The 20,035-nt window shown below is 38.5% G+C and overlaps 1 protein-coding gene across 1 annotated transcript in view; it reads right to left on the bottom strand.

Moving 5' to 3' along the window:
* Positions 1 to 4,088: 4,088 nt before the first annotated feature.
* Positions 4,089 to 20,035, bottom strand: part of LAMP1 (lysosomal associated membrane protein 1) — a 28,558-nt gene continuing 12,611 nt past the window's right edge. Inside the window, exons 5-9 of the mRNA XM_044670510.1 lie at positions 9,471 to 9,682; positions 7,680 to 7,802; positions 5,874 to 5,940; positions 5,598 to 5,768; positions 4,089 to 5,145 (exon numbers count right to left, since the gene is read on the bottom strand). Coding sequence (XP_044526445.1) covers positions 5,006 to 5,145; positions 5,598 to 5,768; positions 5,874 to 5,940; positions 7,680 to 7,802; positions 9,471 to 9,682 — 713 coding nt within the window. The 3' untranslated portion in view covers positions 4,089 to 5,005. The remainder of the gene's footprint in view (positions 5,146 to 5,597; positions 5,769 to 5,873; positions 5,941 to 7,679; positions 7,803 to 9,470; positions 9,683 to 20,035) is intronic.

Raw genomic sequence — 20,035 nt, forward strand, 5'->3', positions numbered from 1 at the left:
GGCCAGGGAGAGATTTTTTTTTTCCATCTGTAGTACTTACTTAGCACCAAGCATGTACATGCTAGTCATCTAAAATATTGGTTGAATTGCCCACAAATAGGCTAATGTATATATATATATATATATGTATATATGTATATATATACATATATATATATATTTTTTAAATTTTTATTTTTTAAAATCCTTACCTTCTGTCTTGAAGCCAATACTGTTTATTGGCTTCAAGGCAGAAGAGTGGTAAGGGTAGGCAATGGGTGTTAAGTGACTTGCCCAGGATCACACAGCTAGGTGGTGTCTGAGGCCAGATTTGAACCTAGGACCTCCTGTCTCTAAGTCTGGCTCTCAATCCACTGAGCTATCCAGCTGCCCCCCTAATGTATATTTAAAAAAAAAAACTTTTCCATTGCCCCTCCAGCTCTTCTAGATCTCTTTCAGCTTTCGCTGCTAGATGCCTACTTTTGTGCTTCCCTTTTCTCAAGAGTCACTCATCTACTGACTGTCATCTTTTTTTTTTTAATATTTATTTTATTTATTTATTTTTAAACCCTTAACTTCTGTGTATTGGCTTCCTAGGTGGAAGAGTGGTAAGGGTGGGCAATGGGGGCCAAGTGACTTGCCCAGGGTCACACAGCTAGAAAGTGTCTGAGGCCGGATTTGAACCCAGGACCTCCTGTCTCTAGGCCTGACTCAATCCATTGAGCTACCCAGCTGCCCCTACTGACTGTCATCTTCAAACAGGAAACGGCACCTGTCTTGAAGGAAAATAAAAAAAATTTTTTTGACAGTCAGGAGTGGGGATGAAGCGCACTCCAAACTGGGTATGGAGGGGATTTGGGAGAGTGAAGTGAAACTTAAAATCTGAGCTCGAGGGTGCTTGTATCACAGAAGTATGGCAGGATTGGAAGGAACTTCAGAGATCCTCTAGTCACAGTGATGGCGAACCTATGGCACAGGTGCCAAAGAAGGCATGCAGAACACCTTCTGTGGGCACACACCAGAGTTTCTTACTAGAAAGGCAGAGGGCCTTGGGCAGAGCTGTTCCCCTCCCCTTCTCCACGGAGCCTGATGACATATTTTCCTATCCCCCATCCCTCTGCCCAGCAGCCAATGGGAGTGCACAGGGGGTAAGGAGGGCAGCTCACAGGTTGCAGAGGGCTCAGGCCACTCCTCTCCCCCTCTCTACACTCAGGGAGGCCATTCCTCACTTTACCCACCCCTCCGCCCAGCAGACCTGGGTGGGGTAAGGAGGGTGGGGCAGAGAGCACCTGGCATTGGTAGGGGAGGAGCATGGCACTCAGTCTGGGGGATAGAGTGGGGGTAGGCTCTGGCACTCCATCTCTAAAAGGTTCACCATCGCTGCTCTAGTCCAACCCACTTGGGGAAAAAGAACCTGGCTACATCAGCCTAAAAAGTGTCTCACATGGAATACTCTGGCGCTAGGAGAAATGAGAAACAGGATGATTTCAGAAAAAGCTATAAAGACCTGCAGGAACTGATGCAGAGTGAAATAAGCAAAACCAGGACACTGTACACAGGAACAGCAACGCTGCACGATGAACATCTGTGAAACATGCTGCTCTCAGCAATGCAATGATCTGGGACAATCCTGAAAGACATGATGGGGAGTGTTCTCTAGCTCCAGAGAAAGAACTGTTGAAGTTATCTTTCACATCAGTGTATTTTTGGTTTTATTTGGGGGTTTTGGTTCTGTATCAGTGTGCTCTTACAGCAGTGACCAATATGGAAGTGTTTTATGTGATAATAAAAATAAAAATTTAAGAATGAATAAAAAGTGGTAAAAGAAAATTTTTAATTAAAAAAATAAACAAAAAACAAAAAAGTGGTCCCACAGCCTTGGCTTAGCTCCAAGCAGGAGTAGTTCACTTCATTTCAAGGCTGTTCATCTTGCTCTAATGGTTCATTTCCCTCAAGATATTGAATCTAAATTTACTTCTTTGCAGAGGTGAACTTGGAGAGGTCGTGTCCCTCCTAACCTGTAATCTATTTCATCAGGTTACATATCCACAGTGCCTTTGACTGACCTTTTGGTGGAATACCAGCCCTTGCACCCGCTGCCTCGGATTATTGGCCAGGGCAGTCAGGGCTTTTCTAGAACAGGGCGCCCAGGATGAACCAGAATAGTCTCTCCTGCAGTCTCATTAAGGCTTTCTCCTTTCTCATCCCCGTGCCTCAGAAGAGTGTGATCCTATCAGCCTTCTTGGCTCCATGAAGGACTTTGAGGAGCCACAGCCTCACAAAAGTACAAAGGGAAGGCAATCCCTCCCCAGAGGAACTCCGACTCTTAATTGCAAAACTGTTCAGAGATGATCTGAAGTTGGAAATCAGGAAGCAGGGGGACCAGGAACGGTTTCTTCTAGGTGAAAACTGAGATGTTTAAAATTAGAGAAAAGCAGAGAGGAGAACTCTCCAATTCCAAACTCAGTGCAGGCTGTCCAAAAGCAATGGTGAAGCATGCATGTGGGGTTGGAGGACCTGAAGGGTTCAATAGTTGGGAAGGGGGGTCCTGGGCGAGAACGAGAAGAGTTTTAAATGTGCTAGGTGCAAGGAAAGATCAGTGGAAGGCACTGCGGGGTATGTAACCTGATGAAATAGCTAACAGGTTAGGAGGGCCTTGGCATCTCTCTGCAAGTTCACCTCTATGCAAAGAGGCAAATTTAGACTCAGTATCAGTGACTCCAGGCCCCACGCTCATCCATTGAGATTAAGTGACTTGCTGACGGTCACACACTCAGTGTCTGGGGCTAGATTTGAACTCATCTTCCTGACTCCGGGCACTAAGGATAGTTGCCACAAGTCACCTATGGAAGGATAAACTCAAACTAAGAAAGTTTGAGGGCATATCTGAACCCAGAACCACGGATCTCTAGGCCTGGTTCCCTATCCACTAAGCCACTTAGCTGCCACAAAACCAGGAGGACACTGTACACAGGAATAGCAACACTGGACGATGAACATCTGTGAAAGCTTGGCTACTCTCAGCAATGCAATGATCTGGGACAATCCTGAAAGACATGATGGGGAATGTTCTCTAGCTCCAGAGAAAGAACTGTTGAAGTTATCTTTCACATGAGAAACTGATGTAACAGAGGTGTGTGTATGGGGTGGAGAGGGTGCCCCAAACAGCTTGAGGGTCACAAAGTCAGGGTACAAGGCACGGAGGACGATCTAGCCAGAAAAACAAAGGGCATAAAGAGCTGAGAGTCCCCAGTGTACAGACAGCAGTGTGAAAGGGGACTGAGCCAGGTCCTTGGAGAGAAGCTTGCAAGTGTGGGATAGGGGGAGATGATCTGGATATTTGTACAGGAGACAGGACTAATGTTTGCTGAAGGGCTGGCAGTCAGGAGATTTTAAGGACAGAAGGTTCTAGGTTAAGTGGCTCAGGGGACAGGGAGCCAGGCCTGGACAAGGGAAGTGCTGGGTTCAAATTTGGTGTCAGACACTTTCTGGTTTTGTGACCCTGGGCAAGTCGCTTAACCCCAAAGGCTAAACCTTTACCTACCCACTGGCCTTGGAAGTACTAATTCTAAGCTAAAAAGTAAAGATTTTAAAAAGACAAAACAAAGTAAAGGCTAGCATTTAAAAAACCATCCTTGGCACAGTGTCTGGTGCTTAATAGGCACTTAATATCTGATGAATTGGGAGAAAACCTAGTATATCTCTGCGCTCACAGAATGAAAGAATTTGTGATGGAAGGATTTCTGGAGGATGCAAGGTTAAAAGTACTTTTACTGTGATACTAAAACACTAACCTCCTCCATGGTATATGCATATAAAACCTTTTGGGACAAGGGGTCCTGAAGCCATAAAGTTTTAAGAACTGGCATAAAGCCCTTAGGACTAAGATGGAGCAGGGAAAGTAGGGCCCATTGTCTACCCACAGCCCCCAATCTAAGCCATAATTCATTTAAATTTCAAAGCAACCTCCCCAACATTGGGCTAATTAATTAATTAGCCTTAGCAACTAAAAAAAACACAGAGGGTAAACACCATCCCACTGACCCACCTATTTAGGAAATAAGTAATAGGTGATTTAGGTCAGGTGATAAGAGTACAAGGTCCAGACAAACAAAGAAAAAGAATTTTTTATTAGCATTGTTACAGGCAATGCATACATATGAACTGATCCTTAAAGTGTACAACCCCAACCAAGCTTTAAGCAGATAAATCAGCAGAGTGAAATCTATATTGTACACGTGTGCAGAAATAGGATCACCCTGGAACTTCAAACAGAAGACTGAAATTCACTTTACAAAAAATGTAAATAAAAATAACACCCATTTTATTTTTTAAAAAAGTACCATCTCTTTAAGTGGCAGAGCATTAAAAATACCAAAGAAATATTTTGTCCAATTGAATTTCTATAAGGTCTGAATATTGCATTGTTCACCCTCTGCACAAGCCAGGCATTTTCTGGTTTTTAAAGCTTAATTTAAAGAGTTTCAGAGCCCTGCCTTCTGTAGTACTTTAAAATGTTTAGGTTTCGATTTCTCAGTTGTTATTTGAATTTCTTAAGTGTATCAAGCATAACAATTTGCTAACTTACATCACAGGGCAGTTATAAGTAGTAAGACTGAAGTTTTTCCCTTTATGAGGCTTAAATCTGAAGTAAAGAATGAAATAAATGAACACCAGTCTTAAAAAGTTAAATGATAATGGAGTCAATGCCAATTTAGAAAAGCACTCTTAACCTTAGCTTACACGTCTACTTTGGTAAATATTAATCTTTTAACCAGTTAGCAAAATATTTAACCAAGTTAGCAAAATTAACACCATCATTTCAGAAGATACTCTTTTGTGCATAGTAAATGTTGCAAGATGGACTTCACATTTGATAAAGCAGACTTTGGGGGAAGAAGAGAGGGGACGACAGTTTGCAAGAAAGTGTGCCTCCCTTTCAATACCAATTTAAGCTCAGGGAAATGAACCATAGGCTTCTTGCAACTACTTTTGATCTAGAGTGGTGGATAAATAAGTGCAATCATTAAATTGTCTGATATCCAGCATGACTTCTCTTTCTTCCAATAAGATAAGCGATCAAAACAATGAGGACTAGTCCGGCAAGGGCTCCACCAACAGCAATGGGGATCAGCATATTGTTCTCATCCAGAAGACATTCCTCCACTAGAATAAAAAGCAAAGAGACACCAAAGAGTTAAATTAGATTCCCCAGCCCCCAAATAAAGATCATTTTTTTTTAAAAAGAAAGAAAAGCTAGCTCTTAGAGGAGAGCACTCTACAAACCCAGTAAAACATGAAGTAGACTAAGTTGATTTTTTTCACTTAATTTCCTCCCAACACTAAAGTCATATTTCTTAAAGTAATTACACTGTTTATAATTATTTAATAACTTAGGAGCTACTTAAAACTCTTAAATTATGCTATGCTTTTCTAAAGCATGTTATCATAGTAAGAATAACTCCCCATGCCCCCTCAACAGATTTCAGATTTGGGAAAGGAAGGAATCAATAAAGAAGAGATTAAAATCAGGAAGGCTCTTATCCTGCTAAGGTAACTTAAAAGCTTTCTAGGAGATTACTAAAGACCTATAAATATTTTAAACAGGTTTTACTTACCTGATCCAAATTTGTCTCCTTCTACCTTGAAAGCCTGGACCCGAACTCTGAAAATGTTGACTGAAAACGCATCTGTGACTTGAACATTTTCTTCTGCATTACACTTGTAAGAATTCCCTACAGTGGCTTGTAGCTCCTTCAATGAACCATTGACAGCTCCAAAAGTGGGTTCTGCATTATATATATAATTTTTTAAAAGTCAAATATAATCCTACTAAAAACTAAGAAAAACCCAAGTTGCTCATGATCGAATTAAAGAAAAGGCAAAACTCTTACCTTTAGCATCAGGAAAAAATGTCCTGAAGCTAATCTCTCGAAGGAAAAATTTGCTGGTAGTTGCATTCTTTAAAAAAAAAAAAAAGATGACTTTAAACATTATATACATTGGATAATAAGTTTGATCAACAGAAAAGAAACACAAATAAGGGAATGAAAAGATTCTTTTAAAAACCACCTGTGGTTTCATCTGCTTTAGTGACAACTTGCTTCCCACCCCAGGAAACACCCTTCTCTGCATCTTGTTTGTGTGTTTTTTAAAGCCCTTATATTGTCTTAGAATAAATACTAAGTATCAGTTCAGTTCCAAGGCAGAAGAAAGGAAAGGGCTAAGCCCAATAGGATTAAGTGACTAGTCCAAGTCACAGAACTAAGAAAGTTTGAGGGCATATTTGAACCCAGAACCACCAATCTCCAGGCCTGGCTCCCTATCCACTAAGCCACTTAGCTGCCACAATTTGTTTTAAATTTGCCTAGAGTACCAAGAGAATAAGCAACTGGTATAAGGTCACAAAGCCAGTATGTATGAAAGGTGGGAAGTGAACCCATCTTTTGCAGCCTTACACCAGAATGCCTGTTCTTACCCTTTCTCATTTCTAAAAGATCCTTAAATTTAATAGAGAAAAATACTCCATACTGTCAACTCAATTCAATAAGTACTCATCTTTTAAGTACCTACTCCCTGTTGGGCATCATGCCAGATGCCAGGTTAAAAGATACAAAGAAAACAATCTCCTTAGGAACTTACATTTGGGGGGGGGGAATAGAATAATCTACTGGTTAATTGGGGATATCATAAAAGACCTTGTGTAAGGAACTGCTTTGAAAGGAACCAGGAAGATTCGAATCGAGGTGGGCTGGGGCTAAGAACATCATTTCAAGCATAAGGGACAATGTTTGCAAAGGTACAGAAATGTATACACAGAACAGCAAGAGGGCCAGTTTAGCTGGAACATGCAGAACACAAATAGGAACAATGCAAAATCAGGCTCAAAGGCCAAGACTGGAACAGAGGGTTTTGTGTTTTAGCCTAGAATCAATTAGGGAACAACTGAAGTTCCTTAAACAGTAGTGTGGACAATGAGGTTTCAGAGAGAAGCAGAGGTATTAATAAAAAGACTGTTTCGATATTCAGGTGAGAGGTGGTGAGGGCCTGAAAAGATGGGGCTTAAAGAAATGTGCCAGTGATTAACAAATTCTTTGTTCTCAGGATGCTCTTGCATTCTTTTAAAATTATTGAGGATCTCAAAAAGTTTGTGTTTACATTCGTCATATCTATCAATATTTACCATGTTAGACACGGAAACAGCTTTTGTATTATTTATAAAGAGTTTTGAAATTGCAGACTTCCAGGAGACCGTGTACCATATAAGATCCTTAAAAATCTTAAATTACTTTGCTTTTCTGCCAGTGTCTTGAAAAATTATCTAGAAAGGCAGCTACCAGGAATCCTTATGTATAGTTGAATGGCCCTGATTTCTGAGTCTGACACTGCTGCTTTATAGCAATAGGGTTATGAATGTCTGGGGTCAAGGTCCTCCTGGAATCAACATGACGATGCTGAAAGACTGACTTTCTCCTCTTAAATTGTACCTTTTGAAGCCAAGGCCAAACCTGTCAGTTCTTCTCTTTTCCTCTGAGCCATTTGGGGACTTTGTGACACTTCATATGCAGTCACCTATTAAAGTGATTCTTGCTTTTTGGTTAAGACGTAAAACACATTAAGATTGACTAAACTGAAGCCAGTATAGTTATCAACTTTGAAGGCCTCCCCCTTTCTCCCCTTCCCCAAGTGGATATTATTACCAGTCCAAAACTGAAAGTAAGTGTAGAATTTTCAGTGTGCAGCTCCAGGATTGCTACTTGAGGACTACAGCTCCCACCTGCAGCAGTCTTGTTTGGGTTGATATTCATTACTGTTGTAACACTCTTAATAGGAAAAAAGTTAGCTATTATTCCATAGATCATTTATAAAAAAGTTCCTCAACAGTTCTCAAACTATTTATTTCCAAAGAAAAAAATTTTCCTTCTTGCCTTGCTCTAGTAACAACAAATGCAGTCAATGCTATAGAAATTACCTTTAAAAAAAAAAAACACAAAAAACCCTTACCTTCTGTCTTAGAATCAATATTGTATTTTGGTTATAAGGCAGAAGAGAGTAAGGGCCAGGGTCACACAGCTAGGAGGCCAGATTTGAATCTAGGAACTCTCATCTCTAGGCCTGGCTCTCAATCCACTGAGCCACCCAGGTGCCCCCTAGAAATTACTTTTTAAAATTAATGGGAAGTTTCTGAGCAAAGTCACTCTGATTTTTAGGCATTAGTTAATTTGGTTGAAAGGTGAACAACTCTGAAAACCATTATTTCAACTCTGACAGACTGATGGATACCTAAAGGATCAAATAAATGATCATATGCTGAGGTTTTCCCAAATTGTTTTGACTGTGCTTCTGAAGTGCTGTTCAAGTGCACTTGTGCATTGGCCCTACCTAGCAATCATAATTTAGTTCAACAAATGTTAACCATATATGGATATTACACGTGTAAGTAAAATAATATTAATATAACATAAAACCATAACTATTCCCTCTCCCAATTCCTTGCTCCTGACAGATTACATGTTCTTAATTCCCCTTTCTCATTTTTTACTGTTTATTTATATTGGATTATCATTATTCTATACATGACACTTCTTTATTTTACTCTTTAAAAATAATCAAAACAATTTTATGCTGTTAACAAGGAAAGTATAAGATGTTCTCTTTTTAAAAAACAGCAGGAAGAACACATTAGAAAAAGGACATATTAAAAATGTTAAAAAGCATATAAATCTGTAGATCTCTGGGTTCTCCCCCACAGAATCACTCCCTGCTGCTGTGTTGATTATTGCAAAAATGTTGCTTAATGGTATGGAAGAATGAAGCATCAGGAAGTCTGACAAAACAATGTCACAATTGGCATCTCCTAAACCATGATCAGTTCCAGATCATCATAATCCAGAATGAAAAATTGACTAGGTAAGCAAAAATAAACGAGTCATTGAAGTAAGTTCTCAATGACCGATGTATGGGAAAACTCAACTTTTCCCTTGAAGTATTCCATAATATACTGAAGTACAGCATTGACATTTAATAAAAACAAAGCTTGTAGCCCAGGAAAAGAATCCAGAAAACACTTCTTTCTTCTTTTGCACAGGAAGGGAAGTGGAGTGAGTGTGTGAGTGAGAGTGCAGGTGTGTAAGTGTACTGTTTGTGGGGGTGGTGGGGGGTGAAGAGAAGGAAAGGACAAACCTATAGGTATAGAATACTGCACATTCTGTTACAGGAGTCGTTTGGTTTGGTTGTCCTTTTCCCCTCCTTTCAAGGTTTTGTCAAAAAGGGATGGCTTCTCATGTGTATGTTTGAAAATAAAGGTGACATAAAAAAAGCAATAAGATTTAAAAAAAAGATAAACCTTATATTAGACTTGAAACCTAGGAAAGAATTACTAGAATTTTATAAAATCCAGACTTCTTTATGCAAAAAAAAAAAAAAATCATGTTAAAGATGTCATATATGAAATGAAAAAAAAAACAAAAAACAAAAAACAAAAACCATACCGAATTGTCTTTTTTAACATAGGTGATGTTCAGCTGTAAACCCATGCTGGCAAGCAAACAGGTTCCATTTGCGTCGGATACATTATACTTAAAAACAGATGGAATTTCTGGAGTAGGAGTTCTGGTAGGTGTTGGTACAGGCATGGTTGTTGTTGTTGGGTGTGTAGTAGGCACTGGTGTTGGGGAAGGTGTATCTTGACTGCAACGAGTTTCTGGAGGAAAGGAGGAAAGGTTTGAATGTGATGAAGGGAAGGAACGGAAAGTTCTTGGTTCTTATAGCTGTTAGCTTTCATAAAATCTAGTGATTTAAATAAGGCTAAACTGATCTCTTTAGAAGAGACCACAAGAGCTCAAGACAAGCACATGTCTAAAACCATCTTCAGACAGTAAAATTTTAAAGACCTCTTAAGAAGGAAAGTTCACAGTTTTCCTTGTTAACCAACGTTAAATACTACCTGCCTGAGAATTCTTTCATACAAATAAGCTTCATTTTGCTATAGTTTAAACCCATATCTTCTTTATTCTATTTTAGTAGCACTGCATTCTCTTATGTATTAAAAAAATTCCTGTCTGAACCTGGAGAAAAAAATTGTTTTTCTGCTTAAACACTGCCATTAGTAATGGTAACATTTGTCCTTAAAGATCTGAATAGTTCACAAAAGGTGGCTTTGTCTCTTAAAAGTAGGAAACAATTTGACACTAAGGAGAATTAAAATCTCGGCTAATGAGGAACCAGGATGGTGGTAGGTACTTGGCTTTTCTAGACAGAATATTCATATTTAACCTATCTAAAATAAAACATATTCAATTCATACAGTACTATTAATTTAATATGATCATAATGTTCTTTAAAAATAAAATCTAGTCAATAAATTTTCAGGATTATCCAAAGAAAACACCATCTTATGAGTGCTTTAAATTGTTTTAAGTTATTACTGAATTGCAAATTGCAGCTATTATCCAAATGTCTTTATTCACTTTATCCTCCCAACTTTTTCTTTCAGCTGGGCAATGAGAATCTAGTGCATAGCATACTAATAAGCAGGAGGAAACCAGTCAGTAGCTCTGTTTCATTACATATTTTTTGAATAGGCAAAAATGACTAAAGTCAATGTTGAAAAGGAAGCAGATAAGTGATTAAAACTTGGTGTGTCTTTTTTCCCAGTCATACCATAGATCTAATCCTCACTCTTTTTGTAGTGACAAAGATCTGGAAACTGAAGGGGTACCCATCAATTGGGGGATGACTGAACAAATTATGATTGGTCTATATATGTGAGAGAAGATTATTATAGTGTAAGAAATGATGAAGGGGATGGTTTCAGAAAAACATGGCAAGATTTGCATCAACTGATGCAAAATGAACAAAATTAAGAGAATAATTTATACAGCAATAGCAACAGTGTAAAGACAATTTTGAAAGACTTAGAAATTTCAGAATACTGGAGAAGAAACAGGCTTCCCATCTTCTAAAAGAGAGGCAATGGATTTGAATACTAATTTCAAGACCTATGTTTTTGGACGTGGTCTTATAAGAGTCTAGATAACACAAGTAAAATGAATCTACACAGCAGTACAATAGAAATAAAAGCATAAGTAGAAACCAGAGGTCTAGTCAGGACCAGAGCTACCTGGATTATTAAGTGCCTACCTTAAGTATTGTTATACATTTTACAAATATTATCTCATTTGATACAACCACCTGAGAGAGAATTGACTGTGTTACTATCTCCATTTTACAGTTGAGAAAACTAAGGCAGGCAGAAGTATGTTGCCCAAAGTCAACAGTTAGTAAGCGTAGAAGATTGATTGGATCTGAACTCAGTTCTTTCTGATTTGGGGGCTAGCATTCCTTATTTAGCTACCTATACCAGAGCAAAATCTGCTTCCACAGACAATCAGCAATTAAAATTTTTATCACTAATTACTTTAACTGAACATTTGTGCTCATTAAAGCACTGCAAAAGAAAAGTACCCAACTTCCCATGGCACAAAAAAATGCATCTTGGTCTTGTGTAGTTCCCTTTCAAAGGGGCTACTAAGTGGAGTAGTGGAAAAACAGGAAAGAAGATGCAAAGGAAGTTTTAAGACAGTCTATTCTCTATAACTCTTAATTGTAGTCTTCTGAATGTGCGATCTGTGTCCAGTGATCACGGAACTGATATACCATTGGAAGAGCAGAACAACTCAATCCTGCTATTTTTGTGATAAATGAAATTAGAAGAAAGAAAAGTTGCCACTACCTGGAAGTGTAGTTTCTTGGGCTCTCTTTGTAGAAAACAAAGGAGTTGTCAGAATTGATTTCATGGGATACTTGGTCAACTCATTTCTTGTTGTGTCGTTAAACATCATAAATGAAAAAAACAAAACAAAACACTCCAACTAATTTATTCATTAATGCTTTTAAGTGGCAAGATGAATACATATGAAAGAGGCAAGGTTAAAATTAAGGAAAAAGGAAAAGAACCTATATATTCTAAAATATTTATAGCAGCTCTTTGTAGTGGCAAAAAATTGAAAACTGAGGGGATGCCCATTAATTAGGGGATGACAGAATAAGGTGTGGCATATTGACTGGGATGAAATACTACTTTGTAGTAAAAGATGATGAACAGGCTAATTTTTAAAAAATATGTCAAGACCTACATGAAATTATGAAGAACTAAGATAACATTGTATATAGCAACAGCAACACTGTTTGAAGAATAACTCTGAATGTCCATCTCAAGGGAAAGAACTGATAAAAAGGTGTATGCATGACATGATTTTACATATGCATGTATCAATATCTGTTAAATGATGTCTTCTCTAGTGCAAGGAGAAGGAAAATGTAAATAAATAAAAAGAAAGTGTAGGGAGATGTCAGAAATCATGGTTCAGGTTTTAAAGTATGAAAGGCCAAAAATGTCAAGACTATTGTGAAGCTTCATGTCAATGTGTCATTAATATTTTCTTCTAGAGCAAAAGAGGTTTTAAACATGGTTTGCACAAAATGATATTCACAAAAATTAAACTATTTCCTGAGAGGAAATAATTGGTTGGTTATTGATGTGGGAGTCATATTGGATTTAGTATTTGCATAGCATCAGATCACCAAGTAGTTTTATTTTTTAAGTTTAAAAAACTTATTGGTTCCAGAGCAGAACCCTGGTAAGGACTAGGTCCTCTTTGGGACTTGGCTTCCTCAGCAGTTAAAAACTATCAATTACAGACCTCTATATGCCTGTTTAGTGCCGAGCACTAGAATGCAAAGAAATGGAAAAACGCAGTCCCTGCTCAAGGAACTCATATTCTAATTGGGAGAGACAGTGAAAGTAAATAGGTATGTCCAAGATCTATCCAGTGAAATGGGAAGTAGTCTTAGAAGATTACAGGGGAAGGTATCCTGAAGAAGGTGGGGTTTGACGAGTCAGGAAAGAAGCCAGGAAGTAGAGATTGAAAACAAAGAAATTCCAGCTATGGGGATGGAGGGTCTGGGAACAAGAAGACCATAGTAGCTGGATTCAAGTCTGAACAGGAAAGTGTAAAGACCAGCAAGGCAGCATACAGCCAGATTGTAACAGGCTTTAAAATCCAAATAGAGAAGTTTATATTTGATCTTAGAGGTAACAGGGAGCCAAACAACTTTACTCGGGGAGTGAGGGTGACATGGAAAGAGTGGAGAATAACATGGTCAATCCTCAACACTAGGAATTTCACTTTGGTAGATGAGTAGAGGATTAGAGTGAAGAGAGAGCACACAGACAAATACACCTGTATAATGAAGGTACAAGGAAGACTAGGTGATTTGTAAGGTCCCTTCTGTTGTGAAGATTATTTAGTTATTAATTTAGTATTACTGTTGGACCTGGCAGGAAGGGCTGGAGAACTCCAAGATGGAATGAAGAAGTAGGAAGTGTGTTTCTTGCTCACTGAGAGAGACTCCATGGTGGTTGGGGCAAGCAGCAACTGACAACTAGGAGACACCAGATTTACTAGCGATCCTGTGGAAAGACCGTCACTTACTTGTGGGAGATTTTGGTAGAGATTGCTAAATCCCAACCTGAGTTGCAGGTCAACTTGGGCTGGGTCAGCTCCCAGAATCTACCCACCTGGAAGAGTATAGCTGGTGGTCTGGGAGGAGCAGAAACATCACTGGAGTGAGGCTGAACACTACTGCTGTCAGGATATTCACTCCTATACTGTCAATCCCTGGGCCCTGTTATACTTAGGTCTTAGTTTAGTGTAGTCAAGTCCTTCCCCTGTCCCTGTGGTTTGCCCTTAGCTTGTTAGTGTAGAATCCCTTATTCCCATCCTTTATTACTCTTTCCCTCAAGTAAACTGTTATAAACTTTTGCCTTTTGCCTGCTGGTTCCATAGGCCCTTGCCTAGGTGGGCTGAGTGACTGTTGGAGCCTAACTGCCATTTCCAGTAACTAATCTCCTAGTAGTAAAACCTGGTCTCCCTACCTTGTTTGGTCCTGTCCTGTCTGTCATTCCTATCTCTCCCATCCCAGTGTGAACCAACATCCCTGGTAACCCTCCATTACACTTCCAATCCTAAATCTGGGGTCCTCTGACCTTGTTCTCCCTCCCTGCTGTGGTAGCCTCAAGACAACAGGGAATCTGTAGATTGAAAAGTAGAAGGTAAAGAAGTAGACAAAAAAAGAAAGTATGAATGATCTGGGAGTGCTGATTCATAGAACACAACCCTACCAAAGGCTGAGACTCAGTCCTGTTATTAAAAAATATGTCCAGGGACAGGTTGGTAGCCAGAGATGAGAAGTCCTGGGTTCGAATATGGCCTCAGACACTTCCTAGCAGTGGGACTCAGGGCAAGTCAGGTAACCCCAACTGTCTAGATCATACTTCTGCCTTGGAACTAAACCTTGGATTAACAAATAGTAACTCTTTAAAAATGCAAATACTTCTGTAAGACAAAGACTAAGGGGGCTATAAATTATCATATTACTGAGATTTAGCTTGTGTTGTTTCTTTTTTAGATTAATTTTTCCTTACAGCAGTCATAGTAATCTTTCAGATGAGAGAATATAGTTACCTGGATTCAAATTTTTTTTTTTTTCCCTCATCCACAAGCTGCTCAAACGGAATTCAGAACAAAAAGGTAGGAAAGGATATAGGCTATTTTTGAGCATAAAGCCTTAGGGGGAGTTGGAAAGGGACAGGATCAATCTAAAATGAAAGTTGTAGGGAAGGGCATATAAATCAAAAGATAAAGATTCAAATTTCAGTTCTGCCACTTACTACCTGTTTCATCTTGTGTATGTCACTTCCGTTCTGGGTCTCAGTTTCTTCATAGGTAAAATGAAGGAGACTAGACCAGATAATCTTTAAGATATAGTTCTATAAACTATAAGACTGAGATTCTGAGGACAAGGGAAAAAATCCATCTATTTCAAATTTTCATTTCTCTAAAAGAAGAAGTCTTATTTATGTCTCATGATCCTTTTGGTTCCCATGAGCAAAAATTCAGACTTGAATCATGGTTAAGGCTAAGAACATTTTAAGTGAGTTTTTGTTAGCTAGTCAATTTGTCAATACTAACAATGAATCTATTCCTAACCAAAGCTTCTGGAGTCCTTATCTTAGTAGTCCTTCTCTGGGTACATCGTAGCTTTATTGATAACTACTTAAAAATGCACTCACAGAACTGACCACAATATTCCAGATGTGGTCTGCACAGTACAGTATACATGAAATAACTTCTTCAATTATTTTGGACACTATTTATTTATAAACAAAGCTTGATCTCACAATGGTTTTCTTGGCAGTCATGGACTCATGTTTACTAAATATCTTAGGTCTTTCCGCCCCATGAAGTCTGTTCTTTTGGAGCTGCTTTTTCAGACAAGAACAAGATTTTACATTTAAGTCTATTATATTTCAATTTGTTGGTTTCAGTATACCATCCATTCTAGTCCACAAAAGATCTTTGTGAATCTTGTTTAATAATTTAAAGTTAGATTGTACTTTCTCCACAGAAATCTTGTGAGGCAGCAGTTAATTAACTCATCAGGTGATAGAATTTAGTTATCTTGATTCCAGCCTTTGTAATCCACAAAAATTTGAAAAGTACAGCTCATCACTTCACCCAAATCAATAAGAATATTAAAACAAAACAGAGTCACCATATTGCTGCAAAATACTAGACACCTCTCTCCAGGTTGACTCTGCCCCATTAATCCATATTCTTTAAATAGCCAACCAGCTCTGATCCAACTAACTATATCATCACTGAGCTTATAAATTAACAAGGAAATAGAAAATATATTTTGTAAAAAAAAAAAAATTTAGTATCTGTGACATTCCTCTGACATGAATGAAGCAATCTTATTAGTTTACCATGATTGTCTATGGGAAAATATATCCAAAAACTAACCTAACAAATGAAGTTTTTGAACCCTAATAGACTGAGGGCTGACTTTTGTTTTTAAAATTACTAAGAAATCAACCGTTGGGGGGCAGCTGGGTAGCTCAATGGATTGAGAGCCAGGCTCAGAGACAGGAGAGGTCCTGGTTTCAAATCTGGCTTCAGACACTTCCTAACTGTGTGACCATGGACAAGTCACTTGACCCCCATTGCCTGGCCCTTACCACTCTTCTGCCTTAGAATCAATACACAGAAGGTAAGGGTTAAAAAAAAAATCAACTGTTACAGAAGCTACCAAAGGGGTGATTTGCAGAGCAAGGTGAAATAATAAAATGTATTTGGAGGAACAAAAGATGCAAAACATCAAGGGAAATGTTGGAAAAAAGATAGGAATCAAGGGTATTTAAACAGCATTTCAGAACTTGAGCTATATTATAAAGAAATAGTAGCTGAAATCACTTAATACTGGTTAAGAAATAGAAAAACATTATGCATTTCCTTTGACCCTGGTGATAGCACTACTGCTCAAATATGAATGTATAATGGAATAATGTGGTACATGAATGTATAATGGGATATTATTATATTGTAAAATCTGATAAGACTTATATGAAGTGTTGGAGAACAAAGTACGAAGAAAAAAGAGAACAATTTAAATGATCATAGTTTCCCCACCTGAGGGGAAAGAAGGACCAATGAAAAGAAAAGAGCACGATGGTCAGTGCCTCTGAATAGAGGCAAAACAAAGCCTCTTCATTTCTTATGCTGCCAAGGAGAAAACATTTTAGTCTGAAAATAACAGAACAAAAATGGCTCCTAGGAAGCTTGTATCCCCATTTAAATGTAGAGATAAGAGAAAACTTGGCTGCTCTCAATGGAGAATTAAATCACCTCACCCAGACAAACAGTATCCTGGGGTACTCTAAGAACTGCCAGCTGTGACCAAGCCACTGTTTGTGAAAAATGAAAGCAGAACTGGAAAAAAAACAAATGCTTCAATTTGGGGGCAGGGTGGGGTTTTGGGGTTAGGGGAGAAGAGCTCAATATTGGCAAACTCTAAGTCAATATGTTTGCCTTAATTTCTAATACTCTAAGAATTCATTTTCAAAGAAATGGCTAATAAAAATCTCAAAGGAAATAAGTGATCACAAATAGCCAGCACAAAGTATCTTCATAAACAGATTTTGCTAACTAATTTTATTTCTTTTTTGAAAGGGTTACTAAATTAGTAATAAGAGAAATATTGTACATTTATTTCACCTAGATTTCAAGAAAATTTTTTATTCTTATGTTCAGGAAGTATTTAGCACCTACTATGTACCAGGCACTGGTTCTAAGACCTGGGGGGATAGACAAAAACAAACCCTTGCCCTCATTAGGAGACAGCCTGGTACAATAGAAACATACTGGATTCTAGAATAAAAGGATTTGGGTTTGTATTTGGGCTTTGTCATTTTATAACTTGTAAAGGGTTATCATTTAGCCATGTCCATCTCCCCCCCACCCTTTTTTAAACCTTTAACTTCCATCTTAGAATCAATACTAAGTCTTGGTTCCAAGGCAGAAGAATAGTAAGGGCTAGGCAATTGGAGTTAAATGATGACCAGGATCACACAGCCACAAAGTGATTGAGGCCAAATTCCAACCCAAGACCTCCCATTTCCAAACCTGGCACTTTATCCACTGAGCCACTTTAGCTGCAAAGAGTGAAGTTTCTAAATCTGCAAAATCAGAGGATTGGACTAGACGATCTTTAAGGTCCCCTGAAATTCTCATGGTATGATTCTAAGGAGATTACATTCTACAGCATAAAAAGGACATGAACAATGCCAACATTATATAAGCAAATACAAAAATAGAGACTGTTTGATCAAATCTCATTCTATTTATGTAGCAAACATGAAGAGATATGGGCTAGGTGTTATAATTAGATGGATTCTTAACTGTTTGGAAAGCTCAACTCACAGTGAGCTTAGAGATTTGAGTTGACTTTAGGCTTTAAGTTAAATGTGCTATAGCATTCAAAAAATTAATATGATACTAGGTTACAATAAAGTATAGCTAACAAGAATACAGGGTAATAGACACAGTACTATACCCTAGTCAGGTCATGTCAAGAGTCTTGCGTTCCGTTCTGTTCCCTACAGAACTACATTATAGGATGAATACTGATAAGCTTTGAGACTAGGGCAATCTTAAAGAAGAATGGTCTGAAGTTCATGTCTTATCAGAGTCACTTAAAGAAACTAGAGATATTTAGCCTGGAATGAAGGATGGGGAGGAGAGAGAGTTGTTAAAAACCCAATAGTTGTCTTCAAAGGTGCTTAAAAGGTTGTCATATGGAAGATAGATTAGATTTATTCTGTTTTGCCTCTAATGAGTAATGGGTAAAAGTTTCAAGAAAGCCAAGTTTATGTTTGATATAAAAATAAAATAATGCTTAAGCATGACCCAGAAGAGGAAAGGGTTGCCTTAAGAAATCAGTGGTTCTGCTATCCACATTCAAAGGAAGAACTGTGGGAGGAGAAACACAGAAGAAAAACAACTGCTTGAGCACATGGGCTGATAGGGATAGTATTGGGGATGAAGACACTAAATGATAACTCTAGTCCAACTATCAATAATATGGAAATAAGTCTTGATCAATGATACATGTAAAACCCGGCGGAATTGCCCATTGGCTACCAGGGGGTGGGGGAGGTTTAGAGGGTAGTGAAAGAACATGAATTATGTAACCATGGGAAAATATTCTTAACTAGAGTTATTTTAAAAAAAAAAAAAAAAAAAGGAAAGAAATCGGTGGTTCCACCTCTTACCCCCCAAGTGAAAGTCTTCAAATAAACTTAATAGATATGCTTTAGTAGAATTTTTTTTTCCAGGGATGGGTCCAGTGATGTGCAAACTTTTTAAAGAGGGGGCCAAAGGAAGGAAATGCTCATCTGTCAGTCTGTTTCTAAGGCAACTCTTTCAAAGTTTCATTGTATCGTATCCTACTCATTGTATTTGTCAGGTTAGGAATAATGTCCTGCAGCCCGATAGAACATTTCAGTACGCCTCTCCCCCTCCCCCCCAATTTGGTCTGCGGGCCATAGTTTGCCCATCACTGGGTTAGACTAGATGGCTACAACAGGCCCTGCTTGCTTTTATAAGGTAATGGAAGCTAAGATGGGCTAGAAGATACATAGTCAAACAGATATAGAAAATGCAGTAGATGTAATTCCGATTGGGAAACCCAAGAAAAGAGAATCATGGTGGGTCATTTTTTGATAGAAGTGAACTTTGGGAGAGCCACTGGCTGACATCATGGACAGAATCTAGCAGGAAGGCTGTCTATCAAGAAAGAAGAGGTCCCAAATTCAGAATAGAGGGGAATAAACTTATGTAGGAACAGTGCCAAGTGGCAGTTAGTTCCATTGCCCACTACTGAGTTCTGGGTCATAGATTCAGGGCAGACTGAGGAAGGGACTTGTGCCTTAAGGGTGGCAATCTAGGATGAGGACTAATAGTTTCAGGCAGTAGGCTGTGCTCTGAGCAATCAGCTAGTCCATAAGCAAGTTGTGTGGTTCTAACCCTGGGTGCAAAGTGATGTCTTAGTTCTAGATTCCTGCCTAGTTTGAAGCCTGCATTGGTATAACCAGGGCAGGAATCCCAATGGGGAACCCGAAATTGTCACTCTGAACCTGCAGAACTTTCCAGCTGCCTGACAGTACAAAGTCCAACAATAGTCTACTGAAACTCCAAACGACTTTGCTCATAACCCATGCCAGGTCAGGAACTTGCAGAGCTCAGACCAGGAGGATAAGGATCAGATTTTGTCCTGGATCAGATCACCTTGGGAAAACTGCAGGTCCCTAACCTGATTTCCTGGAATAACGTAACACTCAATAGTCCAAGATAGCAGTAATAGGACCAGTTCAGACTTTCCCTCCAGTCCAGTCCTAACATAAAGACTTAAGTTAGGAAGTAAACTGGAGGAAAGAGAGAAAAAAAAAAGAATCCCAAAGATGTATTAATGGTGACAGGGATACTGAAAATACAAACCCAAAAGAGAATCTATAAGCAAAGCCTCAAAGAAAAACACAGCTTAAGCCAACAAATTCAACCCTAGTTCCTCTAAGAGATAAAGCAAGAGTTAAAAATGATTTAAAAAAAAAAAAAAATGAGACTGCTAAAGGGAAACACACACACACTCACAC

The sequence above is a fragment of the Gracilinanus agilis genome, chromosome 3, assembly GCF_016433145.1.
Source record: "Gracilinanus agilis isolate LMUSP501 chromosome 3, AgileGrace, whole genome shotgun sequence".
NCBI classification, from domain to species: Eukaryota; Metazoa; Chordata; class Mammalia; order Didelphimorphia; family Didelphidae; genus Gracilinanus; species Gracilinanus agilis.